At 37.3% G+C, this 25,219-nt stretch overlaps 3 protein-coding genes across 3 annotated transcripts; 2 read left to right on the top strand and 1 right to left on the bottom strand.

Annotated features, from left to right (window-relative positions):
* The first annotated feature begins 561 nt into the window (after positions 1 to 561).
* On the top strand, positions 562 to 13,668 carry naa15a (N-alpha-acetyltransferase 15, NatA auxiliary subunit a). Its single transcript, XM_084133260.1, has 20 exons — positions 562 to 834; positions 4,765 to 4,849; positions 4,958 to 5,062; positions 5,614 to 5,771; positions 5,973 to 6,107; positions 6,237 to 6,390; positions 7,283 to 7,402; positions 7,485 to 7,580; positions 7,658 to 7,764; positions 7,846 to 7,918; positions 8,213 to 8,382; positions 8,562 to 8,714; positions 9,902 to 10,030; positions 10,183 to 10,396; positions 10,509 to 10,702; positions 10,786 to 10,894; positions 10,980 to 11,078; positions 11,155 to 11,298; positions 12,307 to 12,404; positions 12,491 to 13,668. Exons 1-20 carry the CDS (start codon positions 781 to 783, stop codon positions 12,695 to 12,697), a joined length of 2,604 nt encoding a protein of 867 aa, XP_083989386.1. The 5' UTR covers positions 562 to 780; the 3' UTR covers positions 12,698 to 13,668.
* Positions 13,405 to 20,694, bottom strand: ugl (ureidoglycolate lyase). Its single transcript, XM_084133261.1, has 15 exons — positions 20,602 to 20,694; positions 20,224 to 20,352; positions 19,719 to 19,937; positions 19,489 to 19,579; positions 19,322 to 19,398; positions 18,575 to 18,685; positions 18,422 to 18,481; positions 18,181 to 18,337; positions 17,901 to 18,099; positions 16,795 to 16,873; positions 16,572 to 16,664; positions 16,335 to 16,407; positions 16,185 to 16,252; positions 15,978 to 16,108; positions 13,405 to 14,589 (listed from the first exon to the last, which is right to left on the bottom strand). The coding sequence occupies exons 1-15, from the start codon at positions 20,605 to 20,607 to the stop codon at positions 14,421 to 14,423; spliced, it is 1,662 nt and encodes a 553-aa protein (XP_083989387.1). The 5' UTR covers positions 20,608 to 20,694; the 3' UTR covers positions 13,405 to 14,420.
* A 364-nt stretch (positions 20,695 to 21,058) lies between these two features.
* Positions 21,059 to 25,165, top strand: rab33ba (RAB33B, member RAS oncogene family a). The gene is made up of 2 exons (XM_084133145.1): positions 21,059 to 21,547; positions 22,540 to 25,165. The coding sequence occupies exons 1-2, from the start codon at positions 21,320 to 21,322 to the stop codon at positions 23,029 to 23,031; spliced, it is 720 nt and encodes a 239-aa protein (XP_083989271.1). The 5' UTR covers positions 21,059 to 21,319; the 3' UTR covers positions 23,032 to 25,165.
* Positions 25,166 to 25,219: the final 54 nt, after the last annotated feature.

Here is a 25,219-nt window from a genome sequence, read left to right as displayed (position 1 = left end):
ATGTTTTTTTATTAGAATAATACATATCAAAATTATTTATATTGGATAGAATTTCTGTTTTCTTTCTAATAAAATGTTCCATATTCACCCAAAAAAGGATTGGGTATACACAAAGAATAGACAATAGATTATTTTCTTTTCAACAAAATCTCAGGAATAATCAATATCCAAACGAAATCTCCAAAACACTCTTAGCTGTAAATAAACCCTGTAAATAATTTAAATGTAACCTTTTTTACTTTATTAGTATTTTTCACAACGACTCCAGATATAAGCCCAGTTAACATTTCTAAATACATTCGTCCACAATAAGCTTTTATGAGTAGCTGTTTCACCTTTTATATGTTTATTAGTGTTTAAGAATACAAATATGTCCTGTCTCAGAAACATTCATTATAATAATTATAATTAAAATAACGTCAAAAAGGCAAACTGTCATTTTCTTACACTTTGTGTATTTATTTCATATAATTATATATCTTAATTTTATAATATATTAAAATAAATAAAATAAAATATATATAAAAAGACTATTTCATCCCCGCCTCGGAAATGCTGCACACTCGACGCATGCGCAGTTCACCGTTTGACCCGGGGAGAAGCAGCGTCGCCATTTTGGTTCTGAAGGGGGGCCTGCTGTCACCACGTGAAGTCGAGAAGCCCCAGACAGCGAAGTTCGGGGGGCTTTTACGATACAGCAGACAATCCGGCCAGAAGATCGCGGATTCCGATTCATGATTAGAGCAAAGTCACGGTGTTCAACACTTAAAAGCTAGAAGCATGCCTTCGATAACTCTGCCGCCGAAGGAGAACGCTCTCTTTAAGAGAATATTGGTAAGTTGGGGGAAATATATCTGCAAACGAACGCTGGATCGTTAATAATAGAAAGGAAGCGTGTGCCAGTCGCCTTCCTATTTTAGCCAGGATCTCTCTCTGCTGACCTCACGAGAAACCTCCTAAGAGTATTTTGCAAGCTAAGAGAGAGCATTGGCGTTGCTTTAATACTCGTAACATGACTATTAGCTCATGCACATTCACGCACTTTGAGAGCAGATGAACTTGCCTGACACCGAGCAGCTAACTACCTTAGCACGTTAAGCGCAAAGATCAGTGATTTGATAGCTGTGGCCGGAATAATCATTAAACAGTGTTATAAGGTCGCGTTATAAATCTGTACCAATAACATCGTGTGGTGTTTGAGAGTTTCGTGCTTTAAATCATGTCAAAACACGGAGTTGAATCGATTAGTCACCGTACAAGTTAACAGTATGAAAGTTAATCCATTTAAAGCAACACCAACCGCCAAATAACAGCAGTGCATTAAAGCACGAAGGCAATATTGCAATAGTTACGTTAGTGTGTACAGGATTGTTACGCACGTTTAATTGGGAAAAATACTTTAAATCAACCTTTATTATTGTGTATTGACACTTTTATTAGTACCTGAACGCCACTCCTCAAAAACTGCTGTCAGATGCTAACTGGACAAACTAACTCATTAATCACGTGTGGTGGTGATATCAGGGAGTGGGACGTTATCATAACGTTACTAGATAGATTTTGGTTAACACAATTCTGTGTAATTAATGCAAGATGAGTCAGTCATTTTTTTTTTTATATTAAGTGCCTGCAATATATATTGATTAACCCCGTTAAAGGTAGGGTAGGCAATTTGTTTTATAAACACTTCTGTTATAATGGTTGAAACTCTCTTCACATCATGATAGCCAACATTAATAGAAGTGGTCTTTAATATTAAAACATGTATATATATATCTTCTGTGGAAGTCTCAGGACAAAAAAATGTTCGTCCAATCATTTCATTCGGTCCGAATACATTGATATGACGTCGTCTTACCTGCCTGTCAACGTATCTATTTCCATACTTCCAAGCACCCTGCTCATACAGACATCACATGTCATCAGCGCGTTGTAGACACCGTCACCGGACAGTTCCTCCTTAACCAAAACAACTGCGTTCACGCCATGTCGTTACCATAATATAAGATGGCAACCTGTGATGTTCTACCCGGAGCTGTTCATGTCCTTAGACTCGGATTTATGCGTTTCTATGTCAGCACTATCAATGCCGAAATTAAAGTGCAGCAGTCAGGTGGTACAAGTGTTCTGTAAGTTAAGTTTATTATTATGGCAATGTAATGTGCTTTGAGACATGAGGTAATTTAACGCCGTCTCTTGTCTCATGACGCTTTGCAGAATCTGCTGCGCGTGCAAGTTTTTTGGTGCTGTTCTGTTTTGGTGCGTGTTTTGAAGGAGGAGTGGCTTTGGAGATGCTCTGAAGCACTTTTGTTCTTATGAAATTCTTTGTGCTTTTGGATGTTGTTTTAGGTCAAAGTGACTCAACTGCTGCTTGTCCAGTCTTTGCTCTTAGTAATGTGTATTAATGACCAGTCATCATGAAACAGCCCCAAGTAGTTGTTATTTCTGATTATTAGACTATCCTGACTTTTCTTCTTCCAGAATGCAAAGTTAGACATTTTAAGTAATCTGACGTTGGTTCATTTGAGTTTTCTAACATGTTTCTCTTCTGGCACATGGAGGAAGCTTGAATTGCTAGAAGTCTTTATTGTGATTTAAATTTTTTCAACTCACACATTACTTTTAGTCATGATAATGCGAACAGCAGTGCATTAAACATGCTTATGTTAGGAGGGCATTCCTTCACGTTACTGTTATGTCGAAATTTGGCAGACAGCTTTCATGGGATGTCAAAACTGTTGTGGTGACCAAAGTAGATTGGAATCTGTTTGTAATCAGCGTCTCACCATCATAGCCTTTTTTCTTCTGAGCCTGCCACAGGTGTTTTAGTAGCATTGTCAGGGTTCCTAATGTGCTGTTTGGAAAAGTATGGAATTTGATTTGAGTAATTTCCATATCTGGATAAGTATGGAAAAATGTGTTTTTCCAGACTATTGCCCCATTCAGTTTTCTGAAGTACAAAAATAAGAATTTCAAAAAATAAACGTATCATACAAGCAGATAGAGAGGTGAGTTAAAAGTATAAATTTCTCGATTTTAATGGATTCTCATTTTTATGAACCATTATCAATTCTTAAATCCCTAGAATCAATCTTTTAGTCTATGCTGTTTTCACTTGATGAATAAAAAAAACGTTGTAGTACGCCTCCCATCCAATAAATCACAGTAAGCTTTGTGCATTGTTACTTTTGATGTGAAACAAAGTCTCAGCTTTCAAATTCTGTCCATTTTATTACAAAATTCAAACAATAAATACTGTTTTGGTGCTCTTTAATGTTGTGTGATGGTTTGTGTAGCGCCTCAGTTCAAACAAAGCAGCAGCGCACATGTACTGATCATCTCTTCCGCTTGACTACTTGTTACAGCACCAAATAAACATGAACAAACATCAGAAGGAATGTTAAGAGATACAGTACAACTTACCGAAATCCGTATCATGTCACGTAATCACTCAATCAGTGTTTCAACTGCGGGAAGACATCTATAAAACAATTTTTAATGTTACATTTACCTCAGAAAAGCCATTCAATGACCATAAACCTGTTAGTCAGCTTGAAAAACGAACGCTAGAGGAGTATTTTGCTAAATATAATGCACTATATTGCATATTCATTGTATTTTTACTTAACATGTTCTTCAATATTTAATGTATCTTTGAATAAATCTTTTATCTTTAATTAAATCGTTTTATCAGAGCCGCTATTTAACTGTTTATATATTTCTTTAAAACAAGTAAAAGCATAATTATGCCAATAAAAAGTTATAAAGTTATTAGTGTAAAAACTTCCTTATGTAGGCTATAATTTAAATGTAAGTAGCCTATACAAATCAGTTGATTTTAACCTTTAATGTTTTAGTAATGTACCAACTGGGGTTCCCTGTATAGTTTGCAGCATTAGTTGAGACATTTTATTTCCTTGAGAATTTTCCATGTACTGTACATGATAGATACACTAATTAATCGATATTGAATGAAATTTAATCGCAAACTTGTGAATCAAATTTGAATCGAATCGTGAAATTTTTCAATACGCAGTCCTACATGCAGAGTGTTTTCATGGTAAAAGTTTACTGATCGCCTAAATCAGACTGTACTTTTGCTGTTTGGTGATCATGCAACATCAGACCTACAATATCAAATTGATTTGTCAGAGGTGAATATATGCAGGTTATAAACTGTTTTAGGTTTCTTCTCATCAGGTAAGCGAATGTTATTTCGAGAAAACCAAAGAAAAACTGTGAAAATTAAATATTTACAGATGACTATATCAAAAATAATGCTGTATGAACCATTTGTGTTAAATATGGTCTGAAAAATTGTTTGGAGGTCTGGAAAAGTATGGAATTTTGAAATGGAAAATGTGTAGGAACTCTGCATTGTGAAGTACTTTAATAAGAGTTACATCAAAAATACAGCAGATCTGTAAGAGGGACATTGTTACAGAAGGTGCAGCCGCCTTCTCAGATTTACTTGATTATCCAGCGCATGTCTTTGCAGGAGTTCATGAAATCTTTTAACCTTTGTGTTCTCTTGTGCCGTCACATAGTGCCAAGGTGATCCACATTTGTATCATAGACTCAGTGTGCATGGGTTATTATCCGTCTCACACCTACTTTCAGTGAGGTTCTGGTTTGATGTTTCTGGTTTGAAGTGTTCAGAAGCTGTACATCTCTAACCACACACCTCTACCATACTTTCATTTTGCCTTATACGCCGTGAAAGTGTTTTTAGTGAGCGTGCTTTTCCCGTTTGATGTCTTGCAGAGATGCTACGAACACAAGCAGTACAGAAATGGCCTCAAGTTTTGCAAACAGATCCTGTTCAACCCGAAGTTTGCCGAACACGGAGGTAAGACCATTCTCTGACATTAATTACTTCATTTTCTCATCATTTTGAATAATTAAATTGGTTGAGAGTATGATCATCTCTTTTTCTTTTTTTTCCCCCATCCCTCAGAGACCCTCGCAATGAAGGGACTGACTCTGAATTGCTTGGGCCGAAAGGAGGAGGCGTATGATCTAGTGCGACGAGGTTTACGAAACGATCTGAAGAGTCATGTCTGTATCCTTAACACTTTTCCCATTGTCAGTAGATTCATGAAAAGCATTGTCAAAAGAAGTATTAGTAATTTTTGCTTTGTATGAACATTGTACGTAACTACTAGTGAATGAAACCCAGTTTGAGGTACTTTGTAACTGTACGGCACTGATTATCTCACAACATAAGTTAATTAAATGTTAAATGTAATAGTTTTTTATTATTATTTTTCTTAAATATTTTTTACATGTAAATATTTCTTGTTGTTTAACAATTTTATTTAGCAATAAAAATTTAAATAGTTGTAATAACAATTATTTATTACTAAGTCATAATGATATAATCACAACATTTTGGGCTAAATTGTGCAGCCCTACATAAAAGCACTGCAAACCTGTAGCATATATATATATATATATATATATATATATATATATATATATATATATATGAATAGCAATCACAATTTTTAGCAGAAAAATCGATTTATCAGAATTTGTAAATTTCTGATAAATCCCCCCCCAATCATTCAGCAATAGGCGCAGTGCAGTTTCCTGTCCTTAACTCTTCTTCAGGTTGGCACGTGTACGGTTTGCTTCAGCGCTCGGATAAGAAGTATGACGAGGCCATCAAGTGCTACAGGAATGCTCTTAAATGGGACAAAGACAATCTGCAGATCCTCAGAGATCTCTCACTGCTGCAGATCCAAATGAGAGACCTCGAAGGTTACCGGGTAAGTTATTTTGAATGGAAGTGCTTGTATAAGTATGTCAGGAAATTACAATGTTGAGTTAAAATACTGTTGAGTTATATTTTTTCACTCAAATTGTTACGGTGATATTATGTTTTGTATCATAATTCATATTTGTATTTATTTTAAATTTGAAATATGCACATTATAAGAATTGTCACTTCTCTCATTTCTCTCTCACAGGAGACCAGGTACCAGTTACTGCAGTTGCGTCCAGCTCAAAGAGCCTCCTGGATTGGATATGCCATTGCGTACCACCTTCTGGAAGATTATGAGATGGCGGCTAAGATAGTGGAAGAGTTCCGCAAAACACAACAGGTATTTTTTCATCACTTCCTGGCAGTTGTGTCATCTGCACTGTTTATTTTTGTGAAAAGCTTGGGTAGGGGATACCACCTTGTGTTTGTTTTTGAATGCCACTGAAGATTGTGGATGATTGTATTTCAGACGTCTCCAGAGAAAGTGGATTACGAGTACAGCGAGCTTTTGCTGTATCAGAATCAGCTGTTGAGGGAGGCCGGGCTTATCAAAGAAGCCCTTGATCACCTGACCAACTATGAAAAACAGATCTGTGACAAACTGGCTGTAGAGGAGATACGAGGTGTGTATTTATAAATGTGTCAGGGGGATGTTCAGTTCAATAATGTGTCAGTTATTGGCTGATATTAGATGGTCTTGTATTTTTTTATGTTTAACTGTGCATGCTTTCCTTTTTACTTTCCTTGTTGCCATCTAATGCTCACTTAGTTAATATTTAAAAGTTTTAGCAAATCTCAAAATGAATAATCATATTTAAATACTGCACAATATAATGTTGTGATGCCTAAATTCACTTATACATTTTTTTTGTTTTTTTGTTATTTAACTATTGTTGAAAAGGGGTCAGTAAGATTTTTTTTAATGTTTTTGAAAGAAGTCTCTTATGCTCATCGAAGATGCATTTATTTGGTCAAAATACAGCAAATTAATATAATATTGTAAAATATTATTACAATATAAAATAACTGTTTTCTATTTCAATACATTTTAAAATATTCGTTATTCCTGTGATTCAAAGGTGAATTTTCAGCTTTATTACTCCAGTCTTCAGTGTCACATGATCCTTCAGAAATCATTCTGATATGCTGATTTGATGCTCAAGAAACATTTCTTATTATCGATGTTGAAAACAGAATCCTTGTTGAATCGTATGATCAAAGAACAGCATTTATTTTAGATAGGGGAGATCTTTTGTAACATAAGTATCTGTATTGCCCACTTTGATCAGTTTTAATTTCTTAAAAAAATAAAATAAATTACTGATCCCAAACTTTTGAATGGTAGTGTATTTTTAATTTATTTAGACAAAACAACACCATTTAATATAAATCTGTATATTACAGCTGTTAGCTAGAACTTTAATAAGGATGCATCCTTTTGTGTGTTGTCTGGGAACTCGATTATCATGGGCTGTCACAGTTTCTCTAAAGCAAAGTGTGTTGGTATGTGTGTAGGAGAGCTGCTTCTGAAGTTAGACCGGGCTGGTGAAGCTACGGAGGTTTACCGCCGACTGCTGGAGAGAAACCCTGAGAACTGGAGCTACTATCAAGGGCTGGAAAAAGCACTCAAACCAAGTAAACGCACATTATCCTGAACGCAGCAAATCTTGGCTGATTTTCATTTCTATTAGCCCTTATTATGTCATGCTGCTTTCAGAGAGTGTCGAGGAGAAGCAGAAAATCTATGAAGATGCCTGGGTTAAGTATCCCAAAGGCCTGGTGCCAAGAAGACTTCCTCTCAGCTTCCTCACAGGTCAGTCTTGTCAAATCAATAAGGCTGTTATGCTCTCATAATGTGTCTTTGTATATGACCGCATTTGTTTCTCGCAGGTGAGAAGTTTAGAGAGTGTTTGGATCGCTACCTGAGGATGAACTTTAGCAAAGGATGCCCACCTGTCTTTACCACACTCAAATCACTCTACCACCACAAAGACAAGGTGAGATGACACTATGACCTAGAGATGTGTAGAAAGTTCTGCACTTCAACAAATTAGAAAATGTCTTTCCGTCTTTTGCAGGTAGCGATTATTGAGGAGTTAGTTGTGGGCTATGAAAAAAGTTTAAGATCCTGTAAAATGTTCAACCAAAATGGTGAGTACTTGTAAACTGATTTTAATGATGGGTGGCAGTTGAAGTAATAGTATTATAGGAATAGTATTTTAGCCTTTAGTTAAATACGATTGTAATTTTTTTTCTTATGCATGCTATTTTTATTTCTTATGCATATGTTGTGATTATTTTATGATTATTTTAATTCCTTTTCTATGTAAAGCCCTTTGAATTACCATTGTGTATGATATGTTAAATAAATAAACTTGCCTTGCCTTGTAATGGTGTGGATGGTGCCAAATTTCTCACTGTGGACATGTGTTGCTGAATTTGTAGATGATGGAAAAACGGAGCCACCCACCACTCTACTGTGGGTTCAGTTTTTCCTGGCCCAGCATTTCAACCATATCAGCAAACAGACGCTTGCCCTGGAATACATCAACACAGCCATTGAAAGCACCCCCACCCTCATAGAGCTCTTCCTCATCAAGGCGAAGATATACAAGGTAAAACATACTTGGGTCGAGGAAACAAACTTGGGTACTTTGCATCAGGAGTTAACGAAATGACACACCTTTCCGTTTGTGAAGTGTTTCAAAATATTCTCGAGACAGAACCTGAACCATTAAACAGGTTAACTTGAGAGAGTGACTTATTTTCCATCTCGCTCTTGTTCTCTTGAAAGCATGCGGGTAACATCCGTGAAGCTGCTCGGTGGATGGACGAGGCCCAGGCTCTGGACACTGCTGACCGCTTCATCAACTCCAAGTGTGCCAAGTATTTGCTCAAGGCTGGCCTTATCAAGGAGGCTGAAGAGATGTGTTCCAAGTTCACACGGGTTAGTGTGGTTAAGCTCAAATAACACCAATTATTGCATATACACTACCAGGGCTTGACATTAACAACTGCCAACCCGCGGGTGGATTTCAGCAGTGGTGTATAAAGCAGTCATTCCTACTAGCCACTTAGGCGGGTTGAATTTTATATATAATAAATATATACATTTTTAATTTGTAGTCTTTTAAACTATTGTGCGTTATTAACTCATTCTCGCATAATTTGTGCTCTCACCCAAAGTGCACACACGTAAAGCCGCCTCTCAGTATTAAATTTACTTATTGTGCTTAAACAGTCAAATACACACGAAATAATGTCAAAATGACGGTCTTGGCGAGTTTTCACGTAAACACTGTCAGTTATGTTTTAAGTGAACTTAAACAGTTGAGAAAGGAAACGCATGGATGATAGATCCATGCATCTGGTTTTAAAGTGACAGCAACCTAACATACCTGCTGTGAAATTATGAGCAAGCAATAGGAGAAAAACCCATTTTACACATTTTTTGCTGGTGAGCAAAAACGTTAATGTCAAGCCCTTTACACTACAATTCAATTTGGAGTCTGTAAGATTTTGTTCAAGAGATTAATACTTTTATTCACAGAGAATGCATTAAACTGATCTGAAGTGACAGTAAAGACATTTAGAATGTTACAAAAGTTTTTTTATTTCAAATAATGCTGTTCTTCTCATTAATTACTTTACCTTAACAGGAATAATTTTCATTTTAAAATACGTTAAAACAGATAGCTGTTATTTTAAATTGTAATAATATTCCCCCGATTACAGTTTTTACTGTATATTTGATTGGTTGAATGCAGCCTTTGTGAGCATAAAAGACTTCTTTCAAAAACATAAAATCTTCATGTCCCCAAACTTTGAATCCAAGTATGTTCCTTTAGCTAATATTTAAAGTCCCTTTGAAAGACAGAGGCCAATTACGTTGAAAGACTACGTTTCAGTAATGTTTAAGGAGTCAATTTTTTAACCAAAAAAAAAAAATTTGACTGGTAATGCTTTAACTGGTAATTCACTTAGCACTTGTAACTAACTGGTGGGACTTGCTTTCCTTTTGACCTTTTATATTGACCTTTTTTAATTTCTCACATTTATTTTTCCAGGAATGATCTGTCTTAGTGCCAAAAATGTATCAATCTGAGTGTATCTGATCTTTGTTGTTTCCTGCAGGAAGGAACCTCTGCGGTAGAGAATCTGAATGAGATGCAGTGCATGTGGTTCCAGACAGAATGTGCTCTGGCCTACAAGTCCTTGAACAAATATGGAGAGGCGCTGAAGAAGTGCCATGAAATTGAAAGGGTAAGTCCTACAGCATTAGACACTGTCAGATGTTTACTTCGACTTTTAATCTGTAGTTTAACACCTCAGTGCTAAATCTGTTGGTTTAACACAAAGCTAGTTCAAGATGAATGGTCCGAAATATCCTGACACTTTCATCTTGCTGTTCACAGCATTTTGTGGAGATAACGGATGACCAGTTTGACTTCCATACATACTGTATGCGAAAGATGACGCTGCGCTCCTATGTGGATTTGCTCAAACTAGAGGATGTGTTGCGTATGCACCCTTTCTACTTCAAGGCAGCGCGTACGGCCATCGAGATCTACCTCAGCCTTCACGATAACCCGCTCTCTGATGACAACAAGGAGTCGCAAGCCGACAACGGTACCTTCATGCACACTAAACAAACTCGACGCATTCAAACCTCAGGTTTTAAGCAGAAAGTTTACAAAAATGTGAGGTGGTTTTGTTTTCTGAATAATTGTTTATTCTGTAGCCAACCTGACAGACAAGGAGCTGAAGAAATTGCGCAACAAACAGAGACGTGCCCAAAAGAAAGCCCAGTTAGAAGAGGAGAAGAAGAATGCTGAAAAAGAGAAACAGTTAAAGAACCAAAAGAAGAAAAAGGAAGAGGACGAGGAGGAGATTGGAGGACCCAAAGAGGAGCTCATACCAGAAAAACTTGCAAAGGTGTGTATGTTGACACAGCCACTTGTTCTTTAGAGGATAAAGTATTACGATTTTTCATCACATTGTCATGTTGTTGTCTGTAGATTGAGAGTCCTCTAGAAGAAGCGATTAAGTTCCTGACTCCTCTGAAGAACTTGGTAAAGAATAAAATAGAGACGCACCTGCTGGCCTTTGAGATCTACCTCAGGAAAGGTGACCATACCGATGTCCTCAACATAGTGATTCATAACGTTTCCGGGTCTGATTTAAAACTCATGATGTGTGTTTGTGTTTGTAGAGAAGTATCTTTTGATGCTGCAGTCGGTGAAGAGAGCTTACTCATTGGACCCCGATCACCCCTGGCTCCACCAGTGTTTGGTGCGATTCTTCAAAGGAGGTACACAAAGGCGGACATACTTTCCTCACATAGAACGAAAGCATGCAAGTCCACTAAGATTTGTGTTTGTTTTCAGTGTCGGACAGTAAGGACATGCCTGAGGCAGTGCAGACGGTTCTGAAGCAGGAGATCACAAAACTGTTTGGCGAGAGTGACCCCAAGACTTTCAACAAGAACTTCCTGAGCAAACATGCAAACTCAATACCACACAGAGTTGCAGGTACCCACTTGTGATGTTACTGAACTTTTAGAAACTTCTATTTTCTTACAAAAAGTACAATTGTAAGTATACACTATCGTTCTAAAGTTTGGGGTCTGTTTTTATTTGTAATCTTTTGAAAGAAATTAATAATTGAATTCAGCAAGAATGCATAAAAGTGACAGTAAAGACATTAATAATGTTACAAAAGATTTCTGTTTTAAATAAATGCTGTTCTTTTGAACTTTCTATTCATCAAAGAATCTTGGGAAAAAACATATATAATAATAAGAAATGTTTCTTGAGCACCAAATCAGCATATTAGAATGATTTCTGAAGGATCATGTGACACTTATGGGCCTGTTCACATATCGCGTCTTTTGCACGCTCAAGTTCGTTATTTCAAATGTAGACGCGCGGTATGCGCGCTCATAATGGAAGCGCCGCATCGAGATAAAAACATCTCAACTTTTCAGAATGCCGCAAGCGCACCGTAGGTCACGTGACAAGAACCACGCTTAGCAACGACAAACGCGGAGCGCAACCGCCCTAGCGCTTTGGAAAAATGAGAACGCGGCGCGCCTAGCGCTTTCTACGCGTTTTTAGGCGCGATATGTGAACGGCGCCTAAGACTGGAGTAATGATGCTGAAAATTCAGCTTTGCCATCACAAATTACGTAAAATAAAAAAAAGAAAGCAGTTATTTTAAATCAAATGATTTTAAAAGATTTTTTTTATCTAATAATTGCAGTCTTGATAAGTGTAAGATACTTCTTTCAAATCTCACCAACCCCAAACTTTTATTATGTGTTATTTATACTTGATTTGATTTACAAATAATAAAAATGAAACAATAGAGTGATGAAACGCACTCAATCACATTACTGCTTGTTCGCATAATCTTGAGCTACACCTATGGTCATTTTTGCTCATGATTGTCTCCTTACTGCTTTGTTGTTGTGAAACTCTTTAGTATTACCACTAAATTCTTTTAGCTGTGCATTTAGTATCTGCCTGTTTTGTTTGCAGCTGCTAAGATGATGGTCTTTCTGGACCCGTCCTCTGAGAGCATGGCTGCTGAGCTGGCTACTTCTTTAAACGAGCCCCTAACAGGCAGTACCATTCAGGTACCAAAACCATAAACAGAACAGTGTACATTTGGTGATATTTCACTAGAAAAGAATGATGCTACATCTCTCATCTCTCTCATCAGACGTGCACCGAAGCACTCCAGGCTTTGAGGGACGGCAGTCTGGGCTCGCAGCAGGAGAAATTTCTCGAATCATACCGAGTGGCTTGCCACGGTGTCTATCCCTACGCTGTAGCCTTCATGCCCCCCGGTTACCAGGACAACTCTGCGGTGACCACCAACGGAGACCTGTCCCCCTGCGACCACGAGGACATGCCCAATGAGATGTGAGCATTTCAGGAAGTGAGCAGGGTGGCCGTTTTATGGCCGTCAGCATTTTGAGACCAGACGCCCCACAGAGGTTGAGACTCCACTGCACTAACGAGACCAGTTACCTTCTGCCTTCGCATCTACTCACAGGAGCAAGCGAGCAAGCAATAGGGGAAAACCCCATTTTACTCCTTTTTTTTTTTTCTTTCTATCTTGTTTTTTTTTTTTTTTATATGGCCAATGGCGTCTCTTATGCTAGAACAGAATAAACGGTATTACAGAGAAAGATTGATCAAGACGGTCACAGTGAACTCATTGGGCCTAATTCCTGTTTATCAGACACATGCATCTTGCTTCTCATGTTTTTAAGAGTAATTTATATCAAATAATATTAAAGAGAACCGAATAATATCAGGAGGAGCAATACTATTGGTCCTGGTTTGTCTTGCGTGGTCGTGTGCCAAACCTGTGGGGCGGACCTTGAGATGCAGATGACGGCACCTGGGGGAGGGGGGTGGGGGAGTGTGTGGTAGTGAATTAATGTGGCATTGTGTTGCTGGGCATAAAGCAGTTCCAGGATCAGCCACCAGGTGGAGCCAGCAGTCGAAGACTACCACGTCAATCGGGAGGTGACTCGGCCAATTCAGCCGATTTAAAGGTCACCTGGAGTGCCGAGGAGAGGCAGACGTGCATCTCTTTATTTTTTTTTCTCTTTCATCCTCTTCTGCCTTTCGGTTATTCAGTGAACGTCTTGGAGGCGGCAGTGGCTTCTGTTGGACCTTTTACTGTGACTGTTTCTTTTGGGTTTGTTTGGCTTATTTTATTTTTCTCCCACTCATTGTTTGGGTTCACCTTATGCTGGTTTCAACCTTTCTGTTTATGATATTTTTTTTTTTCTCTCCATCAAACATACCACTGTCTGAATTCTGAGAAAATGTCCCGTCATTTGACATTCACACAGTTACAAATAAAACAAAATAACATAACGGTGATGCACTTCTCTTTTTGTTTTTAATTTCCACATTCGGTTGTACACTGTAAGATGTAACCATTTCATTTCTTAGAAAATACAGACCACAAGAATTTGCAGAGGCTGCTAAAGTTAAATTTGTGCTTACAGCGAGTGTTTGTTTTAAATTTACTCCTTTAGGTGTTACTTTTACTGGTTGTTTGGAAATATGACTTTTAAAAGATATTAAACTGAATTATAGCCTCAATTCATGTTCTATAGCAATGGTTCTCAACCTTTTTGACTCCAAGGCTCTCCATGTTCCACAACAATATTTGAAGGCCAGTTCTTTGTAATTTATTTCTAAAATTCTTCATTTTGATCCAGTAAAATATTTCATTTTTATAAAATATTTTGCAGTCATAGTTTCTACCCTGTAAAATATTTTAGAACTTCACCTTGGTCCAGGTCTAGATGTAACACTTTTGAAATTAGGATTCCTCATATATTCAGGTTTTTCCAGATTAGACATATCTTGATTTTTAGTTGTTTTGGCCTAAAATTTTAAGTCAATTGGTCGAGTAGGCTACTACTGTGCTAATGTTACATGGAAGTATTTTGTTCATATCTTTTTTTTACACTCCATTTTGATCCATCTTCATAATTATTTGTCTAAAAATCTAGGTATGAAGAGTAGTTTCACAAATGTTACGACAACATATTCATGCATTCATGGATGTATGATTTTGCTTGTGATGTAGAAGTAATTTTAGACTTGTGTAATCCCACACTTGTTTAGAGTCTGGCTTTGGGCACCGCACCTGTCGTTCCGTTCTCATGTTGGCTCTGAGAGCTGAGGAAAGTGTGGTCCAGGTTCAGGTATGTAGTGATGAACTCTGGGAAATCATTCTTCTGCACTATCTCTAGAAACATGGACACAGCAGTCATCAACCTCTCTCTGTCTCTAAAAAGGGTGGAAGGAGAGAAAAGGTCAGTATTTCTCAATGTGAGCTCTTGTGCAATCAGAGGTGGCACAGCTCTGTATGTAACAGTTTTACAATGGTAATTTAGACAAACAACTGTATTTTTTTAATACTGCATTTTTCTGAGATATTAAGACCCCAGGGGGACATTAAATAAAATCCAATAAAGCAGTATTCATTCAGCTACATTTTATATATATATATATATGACTGAATTCTAATTGGATAAGTAATGTTGAAAATAGGCAATATATACACAACAATGTGAAACAGCCTACAGTTAGTCTAGTGTTATTTTAATATTTATATACTAATATATATATATATATATATTTTTTTTTTTTTTTTTAATTAGCTTTGATTTTTATATTTTCAGTTTAATTTTAGTTTATAAGCTGTAGTAATTTTACGTGCTTTTGCCTTTTTAGTTAATTAAATATCTATTTAGCTTTATTTTTATTTCAGTTATAGTTTACTTCAACTTATTTCAATCTTTTTGTCATCTAATATTTAGAGCTATACTATTTTATTTCAGCTTTATTTCAATTACTGAAAACAATTTTAATAAACTCTTTATTATAAAAAAGAAAAGAAAGAAATATCCCTTTTTCAGGATACTACAATTTTGTAAAATCCAAGTATGCTTTATTGGAATATCTTTAGACAATCTTTAGTTTTTCATGCTTGTTCAGTGAACTATAAACAATTATTGCACATGAACCTGTGGAACAGTACTTAAGACAATGAACAGTTTAGGAGCATCAGTGAACATGCTATTTAGTCCTGCTGCATGCATGAGGACTGCACACTGTTTTTGGTTCCCATAAGAACCTTTCAGTGAACGGATATTAAAATAAATTTATTTTCTTAGTGTGAAGAAAATTGTAATAATATAGAGACCCCCTTTCCACTACAAGGAACCTTTTGTGCAATGGAAAGATTCCATGGATTAAAGATTCTTTATGGAACCATTGATGCCAATAAAGAACCTTTATTTTTAAGAGTGCAGATGTGAACAGAGAACAATAAACTGCAATGTCCGTAATGTAAGATCTGATCCTCCTTTGTTCAGGGTCTCATAACTTCACTGAGTTAGACTAATAAACTATATAACTTTGAGGAGGAGCTTAAAATTTATTTAGTACTTTATTAGTATATATTGAATTTAAATTTTATAAAATTAACATTTTTATATATGTTATTTATATATTTCATAATTAAACAGTAATTTTTTTCATATCGCCCCCAAGAACATCCTGTAACCAATGGTAAAATCACTGCAACGCATGGTCTCTTGTTGCTTTAATCCCACTTAATTTTGTGTGTACATTCCAACAAATGTATTGAATCTATATACAGCATTCTCTACCTGTTTGTTTGGCAATTCATGGCTGCCTTCAGATCTCCCATCAGATCGTCAGCCAAGCTGCTGACTAGAGCTCGTGTCACCACCGTCCCATCATCCTCCAGTCTCACCTGGTGCCGGATCCACTGCCAAACCTGATAAATACAGCCTCTTAGAATAAGAGATGGCGTTGTATTGTACCATGTGAGATGGGCATTGTGGTGAACTGACCTGAGATCTGGATATCTCTGCAGTTGCCGAATCCTCAACCTTCCCCAGATAGAAGAAATGACCTCTGCCTGTTGTTAAAAGTTCATATCCATAAAACCTCAAATTTTCTGAGCACAAAGCATAAAAGTGTTTAAAAAAGCAGTTTTGTACCTGAAAGCCAGGCTTCAATGAAGAGGATTCCTACAGCGATGTTATACCTCAGTCCATGCAATGTTACTCCTCCCTATATAGAGATGTAAAGCACTTGAAAATTAAATATAATGGCAACTGCATTTAAACTATAATACAAATTTGCAAGACCTCACCACACCAAATACCTTGAAAGGAACTTTGACCACAAATTTATTAATAAGTTGACAGGATTTGTAGTGATATAATTGAACTAACTGCAGGCATAATGAGCAAGTCCTCAGGGGTCACACTGATGTCTTCACGAAGCTGCATGAGTTGGTTCTGACCGTGAGAGTGAAGCTGGAACAGCTGTGGGAGAGAAACAAAGAGTTTTATATTTGTATATGTAAACATTTGTTATATGTACAGTATATGCTAGTGATGTGATAGTCAATGATTAGACCTATGAACAACCTGTTATAGTAAGTGGGACACTTACTTTTTGCATGGGCTTAATCAGGTCCATGTCGTAAACCATGAATCCATCAACTCCTGCTTCGATCTCCAGTAACTTCAGTCTAAAGCAACACGAGAAAGATCATTTGTATGGAGAACAAATACAGAAATATAATTGGATCAGCACAGATACATTATATTATATGTAGCCTAGGCTTTAACATAACTTATTTAAAAATTAAAAAATTAAAATTTTAAAATGTTACAATTTTAAAATTTTACAATTTTAAAATTAATATGACTGATCAGGCTGTTCAAATATGGATTACAGAACTGTAACGACGTAAGTACAGTTTGTAATGAACTTGACTAGAGTACACCTGTACAAAACAGGCCCTTACAATGTTATGGTGTTGTGGATGTGTTTGAAGGGCAGCATCACTATGTAGTTCTGAATTCTCACTACTGAATTCTGAATACATCACTATGTATTCTGAATGGCTGTATAGGACTGCTATGCGGTTGCCAAGGTTGGTGGTTTCCGAGTCTAAAAAGTCTCTATTATACTCTGGTCCTTAGATATGGTTTGTGCTCCTCCTTCAATGTGAATAGCCCTAGGCCTATGTTTTATCGTCTGCAAGGGAACAATTGTCAGCCTGATTGCTTTGCCAAAACAAGGTGCATCAGTGATTTAAGGTATAATTTGTTCATGGTGCAGAATTACAGATCAAATTTAAGGTGCGTCATATTTATAGTTGTTCTGTGAGATTTTGCAGGCGAAATCATCCAGTAAGAATTCCCGTGATCGAAAGTTTCGCGTGAGGGCGAAAAAGTTCCCCACGCAATGTTTCGCTCATGTTCAAGCTGGTCACGTGAATTTGCAGCGTGGTCCAAGAGAAAGCAGTGCTTCATACATCTCTGTGCTATTGACCTGTTTTTGCATGGGAAATTTCTCTAATGTGACCACAAATCGCAGCCCTGATCAATAGTAATAGTGATGCTGCCTTATTATAGCATAATGAAAATATGATATCCAAAATAACTGTAATGTTTTATGCCATATTTGGATTTATGTGCCACTGCATTTTTATTGTGATTATGGATTGGATTCAAATCACCATAACCATAGAGCTGTTATTTGCATCTTGCCTGGTAACAGTAGCGAGTACAGTCTTGTAGAGGTCACTCTCTTTGTCTCTAGGCAACAGCAAAGCTGCCATGCCACCTGTTGCTAGGGCACCCCTGCGGTGACACGTCTGCACTAGAAGGTCCATGTAGCTGTGCAGAAAACGCTTCTCCATATCTACATACTTACTGCGGTCAGGGAGGAGGAAATCAGCCCGATGACCTAGAAAGCAAACCATCGTCACTAACAAGAGATGTGATTGGGTTTAAACTCGTCAAACTTGCAGAAAGCATGTGAGCTGACCGAATTTGTTGACAAATGAAGCTGAGTAATCCCAGATGCCACAGTTGAGACCAGCAGAGTGTTCCTTGAGCTCATACAAAATCTCCTCCATCTCAAATGATGCCAGGACACACTCAATCAGCACGGTAGCCTTTATGCAGCCCGCTGGCAGGCCAAGCTACGAAATAATTCAATCAATATCCGAATATAAATGGCATGGTAGTTAAAACTGCAATGGATCAAATGCAATCTTGATCTGCACCTTCTTCTCAGTCCAGAAAAAAATCTGACTCCACAGTCTGGCTTCCATGTAGCTCTCAACCTGTACAACAAAACATGAAGATTTTCTTGGATATGTTTGATACTACACTGAAGTTCTGTCCTAGTAAATGAAGTAACATGATCTGACACTGACCTTGGACAAGTAGAAAAAAGGGCCACTCTGGTTTTGAAGAAGTAGTTTTGCATTATGAAACATCAGCAGACCAAAATCAAACAATGGACCAGGAACCTCTCGACCATTCACCTACAGGGAAACAGATGTTCATAGTCTTCTCACTACCAGGAAAGGATATTTTTTTATTCAGGGTTAGCTCATTTACAGCTAAAGATATTTCTTAGTCATCTTTCATTTTGTTCATTGGGATTTTGCCAAGTAAGACATGTTCCTGGATCAACACTCCTGTCTGAAAATTGTATAACCCTACTCCTAAAGCTAACCTTACCCATACGTTATCCCTAAAATCAGAGGGAAATGATGGGTGAATAAGAATGATGTAGAAGCCCTTAACCCTTGTTGTAAGCCTACACTTGACAAAACCAATCCCTCAAATCTGATTGGTTGATTGGTATGTTGTTCCAGGATCAACAAAGATGTTGATTCAGGAGGAACATGTTGCACTTGGTGAAATCACATTCACCCTTTAATTTTAATATCAATTAAAATCTTTCACTTTAATCTGAATCAGATATCTCTCCAAAACCCCATTTGGAGCAATATATAAACAGACACAAATTAGACATTTACTGACAAAAGAAGAGTTTATGATGAATGACTTTCATTGATTGTCCCTTCGCAAGGATGATCATATGTGGTGGCACACATGGAAAATCGCGGATATCCTAATCTGTGCCATTATACCAGCTCACTACAGATCCATACCATCATGTTGTGCTCCACCATGTTCCACGCTCGAGGACGGAGCATCAGGACTGGAGCTTGAGAAATGGGTGGTACATCTATTTATAAGAAATGTGACAAATTGTTAACACATGCTTTCCAGATCACAGTTTTAATAAAAAAGTAGCAAGAGATGACATAAGACTCACCCTGGAATTGGTTGTGCACAGCCAGGTAAACATTATAAATGCCCTTTATTTGATTGCGATATGTTGGACAGTTGCCATCATCAAAATCAACCTACAACAGAGCAGAACAATAGTATAATTACAACCAGGAATCTGTTTTTTATCTTTTCTGTATTCAGTGCATTGTAGTATATATTTGCCACTGTTTTTCTGTATGTCACCACCATCATATTGGCACAACTAAGTCCTACCTGTAACCCTTGGGCAGTAGATTTGAGTCCCATTATAAGACGTTGTGTATCACAGGGTGAAAGGTCACCGATGTCCACATGTCTGCAGTGTAATCTGTCTGGAACAGGGTTAACTCTCCAGCTGGGATCATTTCGGATGTGAGCTGTGTCCTGCGGAAAGCCTGGTAACTCTCCAGTAAGATCCAATTGAACTTTCCGGAGAACTCTCAAGTTCAAAACCTTGCAAAAGAGTGAGAATATCTCTCAATGAAAACTTATCCAAAAAATAAATACATAAACAAACATTGTTACGAGTAAATATGTAATTTGAGTTTCCTCTATTTTAAATGGATTACTGTGCAGGTTAGTTCCAAAAACACAACAAATCAACATTCCCATTTTGCTATATATATATATATATATATATATATATATATTGTTATTGACTATTATATTTTGAACTTTTAAAACAGAGTAACAAACTGTAAAAACTATTAGAAATGATATATAAGTTAAAAGTGGGTACCTTGTCAACCTCAGGTTGGAAGGTAGAAATGAGTTCAGACAGAAATTGCAGAGCATCAAAATTAAATAGAGTTTGAAACTCTCTCTCCAGTCCTGAAGGAGGCGTTTCCAGCTCAACACCTTGATGTACCTATTTATCAGCAAATTAAATCTGCATAATCTCCAGACACTGATGCCGAACAGCAGTTTCATCATATAGGCTAGTGCTGCACATTACCATTGAGAGGCATTGTGACACACTTAAATATGTAAGTTAGGCTATAAATTCAAACAAATATTTGAACATAATGAAAACATTTTAGTGAATAAACTTTTAACATTTCATTGAGTGTTTTATTAGGCTACTGTTTTAAAACGGTAACAAATTGTAAGAACTTACCAACATTTTCAGCAGTCGTCCAGTAAATCTAGAGTTGGACTTTGGTAAGTGTCAGTGTTTACTTGAAGCCACACATGACTGTGTACAGTGAGGTTTCACTCGTGAACGGATCGGTGTTTTTGAACAAAGCTTTTAAGCGAATGAATCAGTGAACGAACCCAACTGAATCTTTTTAGTCCATTCTCCATCAATGTTAAAATAACAAATATTAACCAATATTAACAATCAAATCATCACTGGAAGGAAAGTGATATCTTCCACCCCGTTGTTTTTACAAAAAATAATTAATTCAATTTAATTACTTTTATATTTATTTAGTTTGTGTTTTGTGTGCTCTGTTTACAGAAGTATATTTCATTTTTGTAATGTTTTTTTCTTTCTTTCGTGCACGTGTATTGTTTGGAAGTAGCCTACCAAACAAACTCAGTATTCTGTTACTTCTCGCGAGATTACAGTTATGTATCAACGTCGTACGTGGCTACACAGACCCAAACAGAAAGAGGACTCCGCCAGGAATGCATCAGCAAAATGTACAGTGTACCGGTCAACACGTCAAATACACTCACCAACGTTTGAATCTCTGAGTTTTGCACATGAAGCTTGAGGTGAAGGGCTGAAGGTTAAGCGAAACCTGCGTTTGAATCACTTATCTGACCCGTTAGTACATTTTCACTGTGTCAGTCTGTAAGGGGCACTTGTTTCTCTATAGGAAGTCAGCATGGCAGATATCGAGTCCTCATTTGAATTTAGCTCATCTTTGACCAGCTCTTCGCTGCCTCCCCCACGGACTCGAATCTTTAAGATCATCGTGATCGGTGATTCTGGAGTTGGCAAGACTTGCCTCACCTATAGATTCTGTGCGGGCAAGTTTCCAGACAGGACTGAGGCCACTATCGGGGTGGATTTTCGGGAGAAGGTTATTGAAATAGACGGCGAGAAAATCAAGGTGAGGATGCTTGTAATTTTAGAAGGTTATTGTGTTAATTTACTCCAGTGTGCGTTGATTTAACCCAGTAAAACTTGACACAATGAAATAATAGTCAGAAAAATACTTTTTTTTTTAAAGGAACAGAACAGTTTGCACATGTGTTGTATGTTTTGTATCATATTCGATACACTTTTTGGAGAAAAATATACCTCAATTTTATTCAGAGGCCCAAATTGAGCACAAATATGCAATTTGGAGCAGTTATTTGTATGCCCATTTTGGGTTAGATGAAATTCTGATAGCATTTAATGTAAATCAATGAGATTTTTCTAACAATATAGCAGAATACGTAAATAAAATGCATATAAAATATCACTCTATGGCCTTGTTTCACAAACAGGGTTTAGATTAAGCCAGGGTTAGGCCTTAGTTCAATGAGGATATTTAATTAGCTTTTATAGATGTGCCTTAGAAAAAAACATTAGGTGTCTATTTTGAGACAAAACAATGGCATTGACACATTTTAAGATACGTCAGTGCTTTCAGTTAAAACAGAAAACCAAAGTTGCATGTACCACACATGTACCACAAACTATCAATCAGACCACAGAAGGCATGTAGTAGATTGTGTTGAATCATGTTTGATCATGTTGAAAATTTAGAGGCCTTAGAAATTCAGGCATCAAATATGATGCAGTTTGAAAGACAGTAACAAGACAGTGAAATTAAATGCAGGGTTAGACTCATTAGGGTGTAACAGCTTGTTCTTCCCCTATGACGTTCCCAGCTGTCACAGTATCCTCAGTATAGAGCTCTGTTGCACACTATATGTAATTTTCGAAAACCTCTCATGCACAAGACCCACACTTCACCATTCACATAATACCTGCCTGTGTTGTTCATTTAGGCATGAACACACCGTGCATTCTCCTGTAACGTTTAAAGAACAGATATGTGTGCTATGATGACATAAGTTGACCGCTAATTGCTCTCCCTTTTCCCCTCTCCAGGTCCAGCTGTGGGACACTGCAGGCCAGGAGCGCTTCCGTAAGAGTATGGTGCAGCACTACTACCGCAACGTCCACGCTGTGGTGTTTGTCTATGACGTCACTAATGCCGCTAGTTTCCGTAGCCTTCCGGCATGGATTGAGGAGTGCCGTCAGCATGCCCTGGGGCAGGAGGTGCCCAGAATCCTGGTCGGCAACAAATGCGACCTGCGCCACGCCGCGCAAGTGAGCACTGACGTAGCGCAGCAGTTTGCCGATGCACACTCAATGCCTCTGTTCGAGACCTCTGCCAAAAACCCCTACGGAAATGACGATGGCGGTCGGAATAACAGTGACCACGTAGAGGCCATTTTTATGACTGTGGCGCACAAGCTGAAATCTCAGAAGCCGCTGATATTAAGCCAGCCACCTTGCGGATCAGGAGATACTGTCACTCTCAGGAGGCAGGATGAGGAGGACAGGGGAAGTTGGGGATGTGGTTGTTGGAGGAGCTAATGAAGTACGTGTTTAAAGGAGGAGGCACCTCTTTACTGAACGGAGATGATGAAAGGTGAAGCACTTCTTAGAGAAGCAGATTTAGAGGTGCTTTTGTGTTTTCTGTGAAGCGGAACTCCAGGATTGAGGACACAGGAACAATTATTCTCAAGACTTCTTATTGTGTCTGACGTGCAGAATATGGCCATTATTTAAAGGGGAAACGACTTTAGGAAAAGGTTTCCCCCATACTCATCAGAAGCTTTGACAAGTTGCATGTAAGCCAACCTACCTTACATATACAAGCTTCATATGCCACTGCCAAACACTTTCACTAGATTTAACTACTAGTTTTGTCGGTTATGCAGTTCCGCAGTGGAATTGAAGGGTGAAATTGTCATACACAAGATGTTGCCTTTTTCATCATATCTTTGAAACAATTTTCTTGCCAAAATTAGATAAACCGTTCTGCTAAATCACTTCAGCCTCCCAGATGAAACGCCGAATCTGGTTTAGTCTGTGTGTTTGTTGTTTGTTCTCTCGTTCTCTCACACCCACACACATGCAGGCCCTTCCTGTGAAAATTGGGAGGAAATGACAAACCGGCAAACACTCACTAAATGCAGGTTATTTATTATTAGAGCTGCTAATAGGTCTTATAGAAGTGAGGGATGATTTTAAAAGTAAAATAAAGCTGATTATCCTAAAAAGTCTTAAAGCCAGTCCTTGTCCCACTGCCAGTGTTTTATTTATTGCCAATTTATTTTCTTTTAGCAGTCATTTATCTGAATAAAATCAACTGTAAGGAGTTATGCATGTTATCCAGTCCTTCTTGTGAATCGGTTCAAAATTCAGATGTGGTTTAAAAAGACTTTTGGTAAAAAGGGACAATAATTCACTGACAATATTTACGTCAGTGTCTAAGGTCATGTTTGGTATGTAGTACTGCTTTATTAGGCAACTGTATTCTGTACTGTATAATCACAGATTAGTATGATTACCTCATATTATTCATGGCTCTGCATGCATTGATCTGAACAAAAGGTCTGATATCAATCTATATTTGAATGTGTAATCTCTCTTAGCAGTAAAAATATACAGACTCGCTAATGGCTAAATTATCTCTTTCCCTTTGGCCACTTTATTTCCCACGCTAATATGCAGAACAGAGTTTAATCCATTACGAAATATCCATTCATGTCTTTAATGTAACAGCACAGCAGGTCCTGTGAAGTGCATGAAAGAATCTCAGGCATGACATGTTTTATTATTTTTTATGGGGAATTGCCAAAAAGTGATTTTGCATATGATTTTCAAATATGTATGTGAAGTGGGTTGGTTAAGGGCCAGATTAGCTGATGCGTTCCATTGTTTGATTGGGGTACAGTAGGGGAGCATGTGATTGGCTGAGGAACTGTGCATGGTTTGGCCCTTAAATATTGAATGCATAGTAAAGACTTGTCTATTTGTGCTTTGTGTTTTGACCCTGGGTGATTACAAAAGGATTATCTCATCATTTATCTGCCAGAAACATCATGAGCATTCACACTTTTTTTAGGTTCATGCTGAATTGATCTCTAGATAAACGCTCTTGGTTCTATTGTTTGTCTGTTTATGTATTTCTGTTTGCATTAACACATCAATAACAGATAATGATGTAAAATTTAAGCAGATCTCAAAAGTCCACAGAATGTTACAGATTGAAAATTACAAACGCAGCAAATATATGGAAGATTGTTGAATGTTTCAAGTGACACTTTATTATTACATGTAGGTTAATTATGGTTTATTATTCTTTCAGTGGAAGTTATGCATCTTTGCAACCAGTGTATGAGCCAATACATGATATCAGGGGTTCAACAGTTGATAAAACAAAAATGCCAGAACTCAAGCATGCACAACATATCTTTACTAATCATTTTTCTGATACAACTCAAATCTTCAGTGTTGGGTAGTGAGTTGAGTGATAGTTAAGGAAATCAATAATATAAACCATCAATCTACTGTAATCAAAGGAGTGCAAAATAAATCATGCTGGTTACGGTTTTTATTTTAACAGTTAATGTTTTACTAAGAAATAAAGTACCACATCTTTGAACTTCAGAAGAATGTTGTGCCTTATTTATCCAATTAAAGCGTGCATATGGGAAATCAATTCTCGTCAGACTATTAAATTCTTTTTAAAGTAATGAACTGGAACGCATCTCAA

Source organism: Abramis brama (genome assembly GCF_963993115.1).
Source record: "Abramis brama genome assembly, chromosome: 13".
Lineage (NCBI taxonomy): Eukaryota > Metazoa > Chordata > Actinopteri > Cypriniformes > Leuciscidae > Abramis > Abramis brama.
Note: the sequence above shows the minus strand (reverse complement) of the source record. Positions and strands in the feature narration are given on the sequence as shown.

Excerpts from the sequence above, each read along its gene's own strand:
- naa15a (XM_084133260.1), top strand. The coding sequence starts at position 781 with ATGCCTTCGATAACTCTGCCGCCGAAGGAGAACGCTCTCTTTAAGAGA. Across the intron at positions 6,108-6,236 it reads AGTTCCGCAAAACACAACAG|ACGTCTCCAGAGAAAGTGGA; the intron begins GTATTTTTTCAT and ends ATTGTATTTCAG. Across the intron at positions 12,405-12,490 it reads TAACAGGCAGTACCATTCAG|ACGTGCACCGAAGCACTCCA; the intron begins GTACCAAAACCA and ends CTCTCTCATCAG.
- ugl (XM_084133261.1), bottom strand. Across the intron at positions 19,938-20,223 it reads TCCAACCTGAGGTTGACAAG|GTTTTGAACTTGAGAGTTCT; the intron begins GTACCCACTTTT and ends CTCTTTTGCAAG. Across the intron at positions 14,590-15,977 it reads ATGAATTGCCAAACAAACAG|AGACAGAGAGAGGTTGATGA; the intron begins GTAGAGAATGCT and ends CACCCTTTTTAG.
- rab33ba (XM_084133145.1), top strand. The coding sequence starts at position 21,320 with ATGGCAGATATCGAGTCCTCATTTGAATTTAGCTCATCTTTGACCAGC. Across the intron at positions 21,548-22,539 it reads TAGACGGCGAGAAAATCAAG|GTCCAGCTGTGGGACACTGC; the intron begins GTGAGGATGCTT and ends TCCCCTCTCCAG.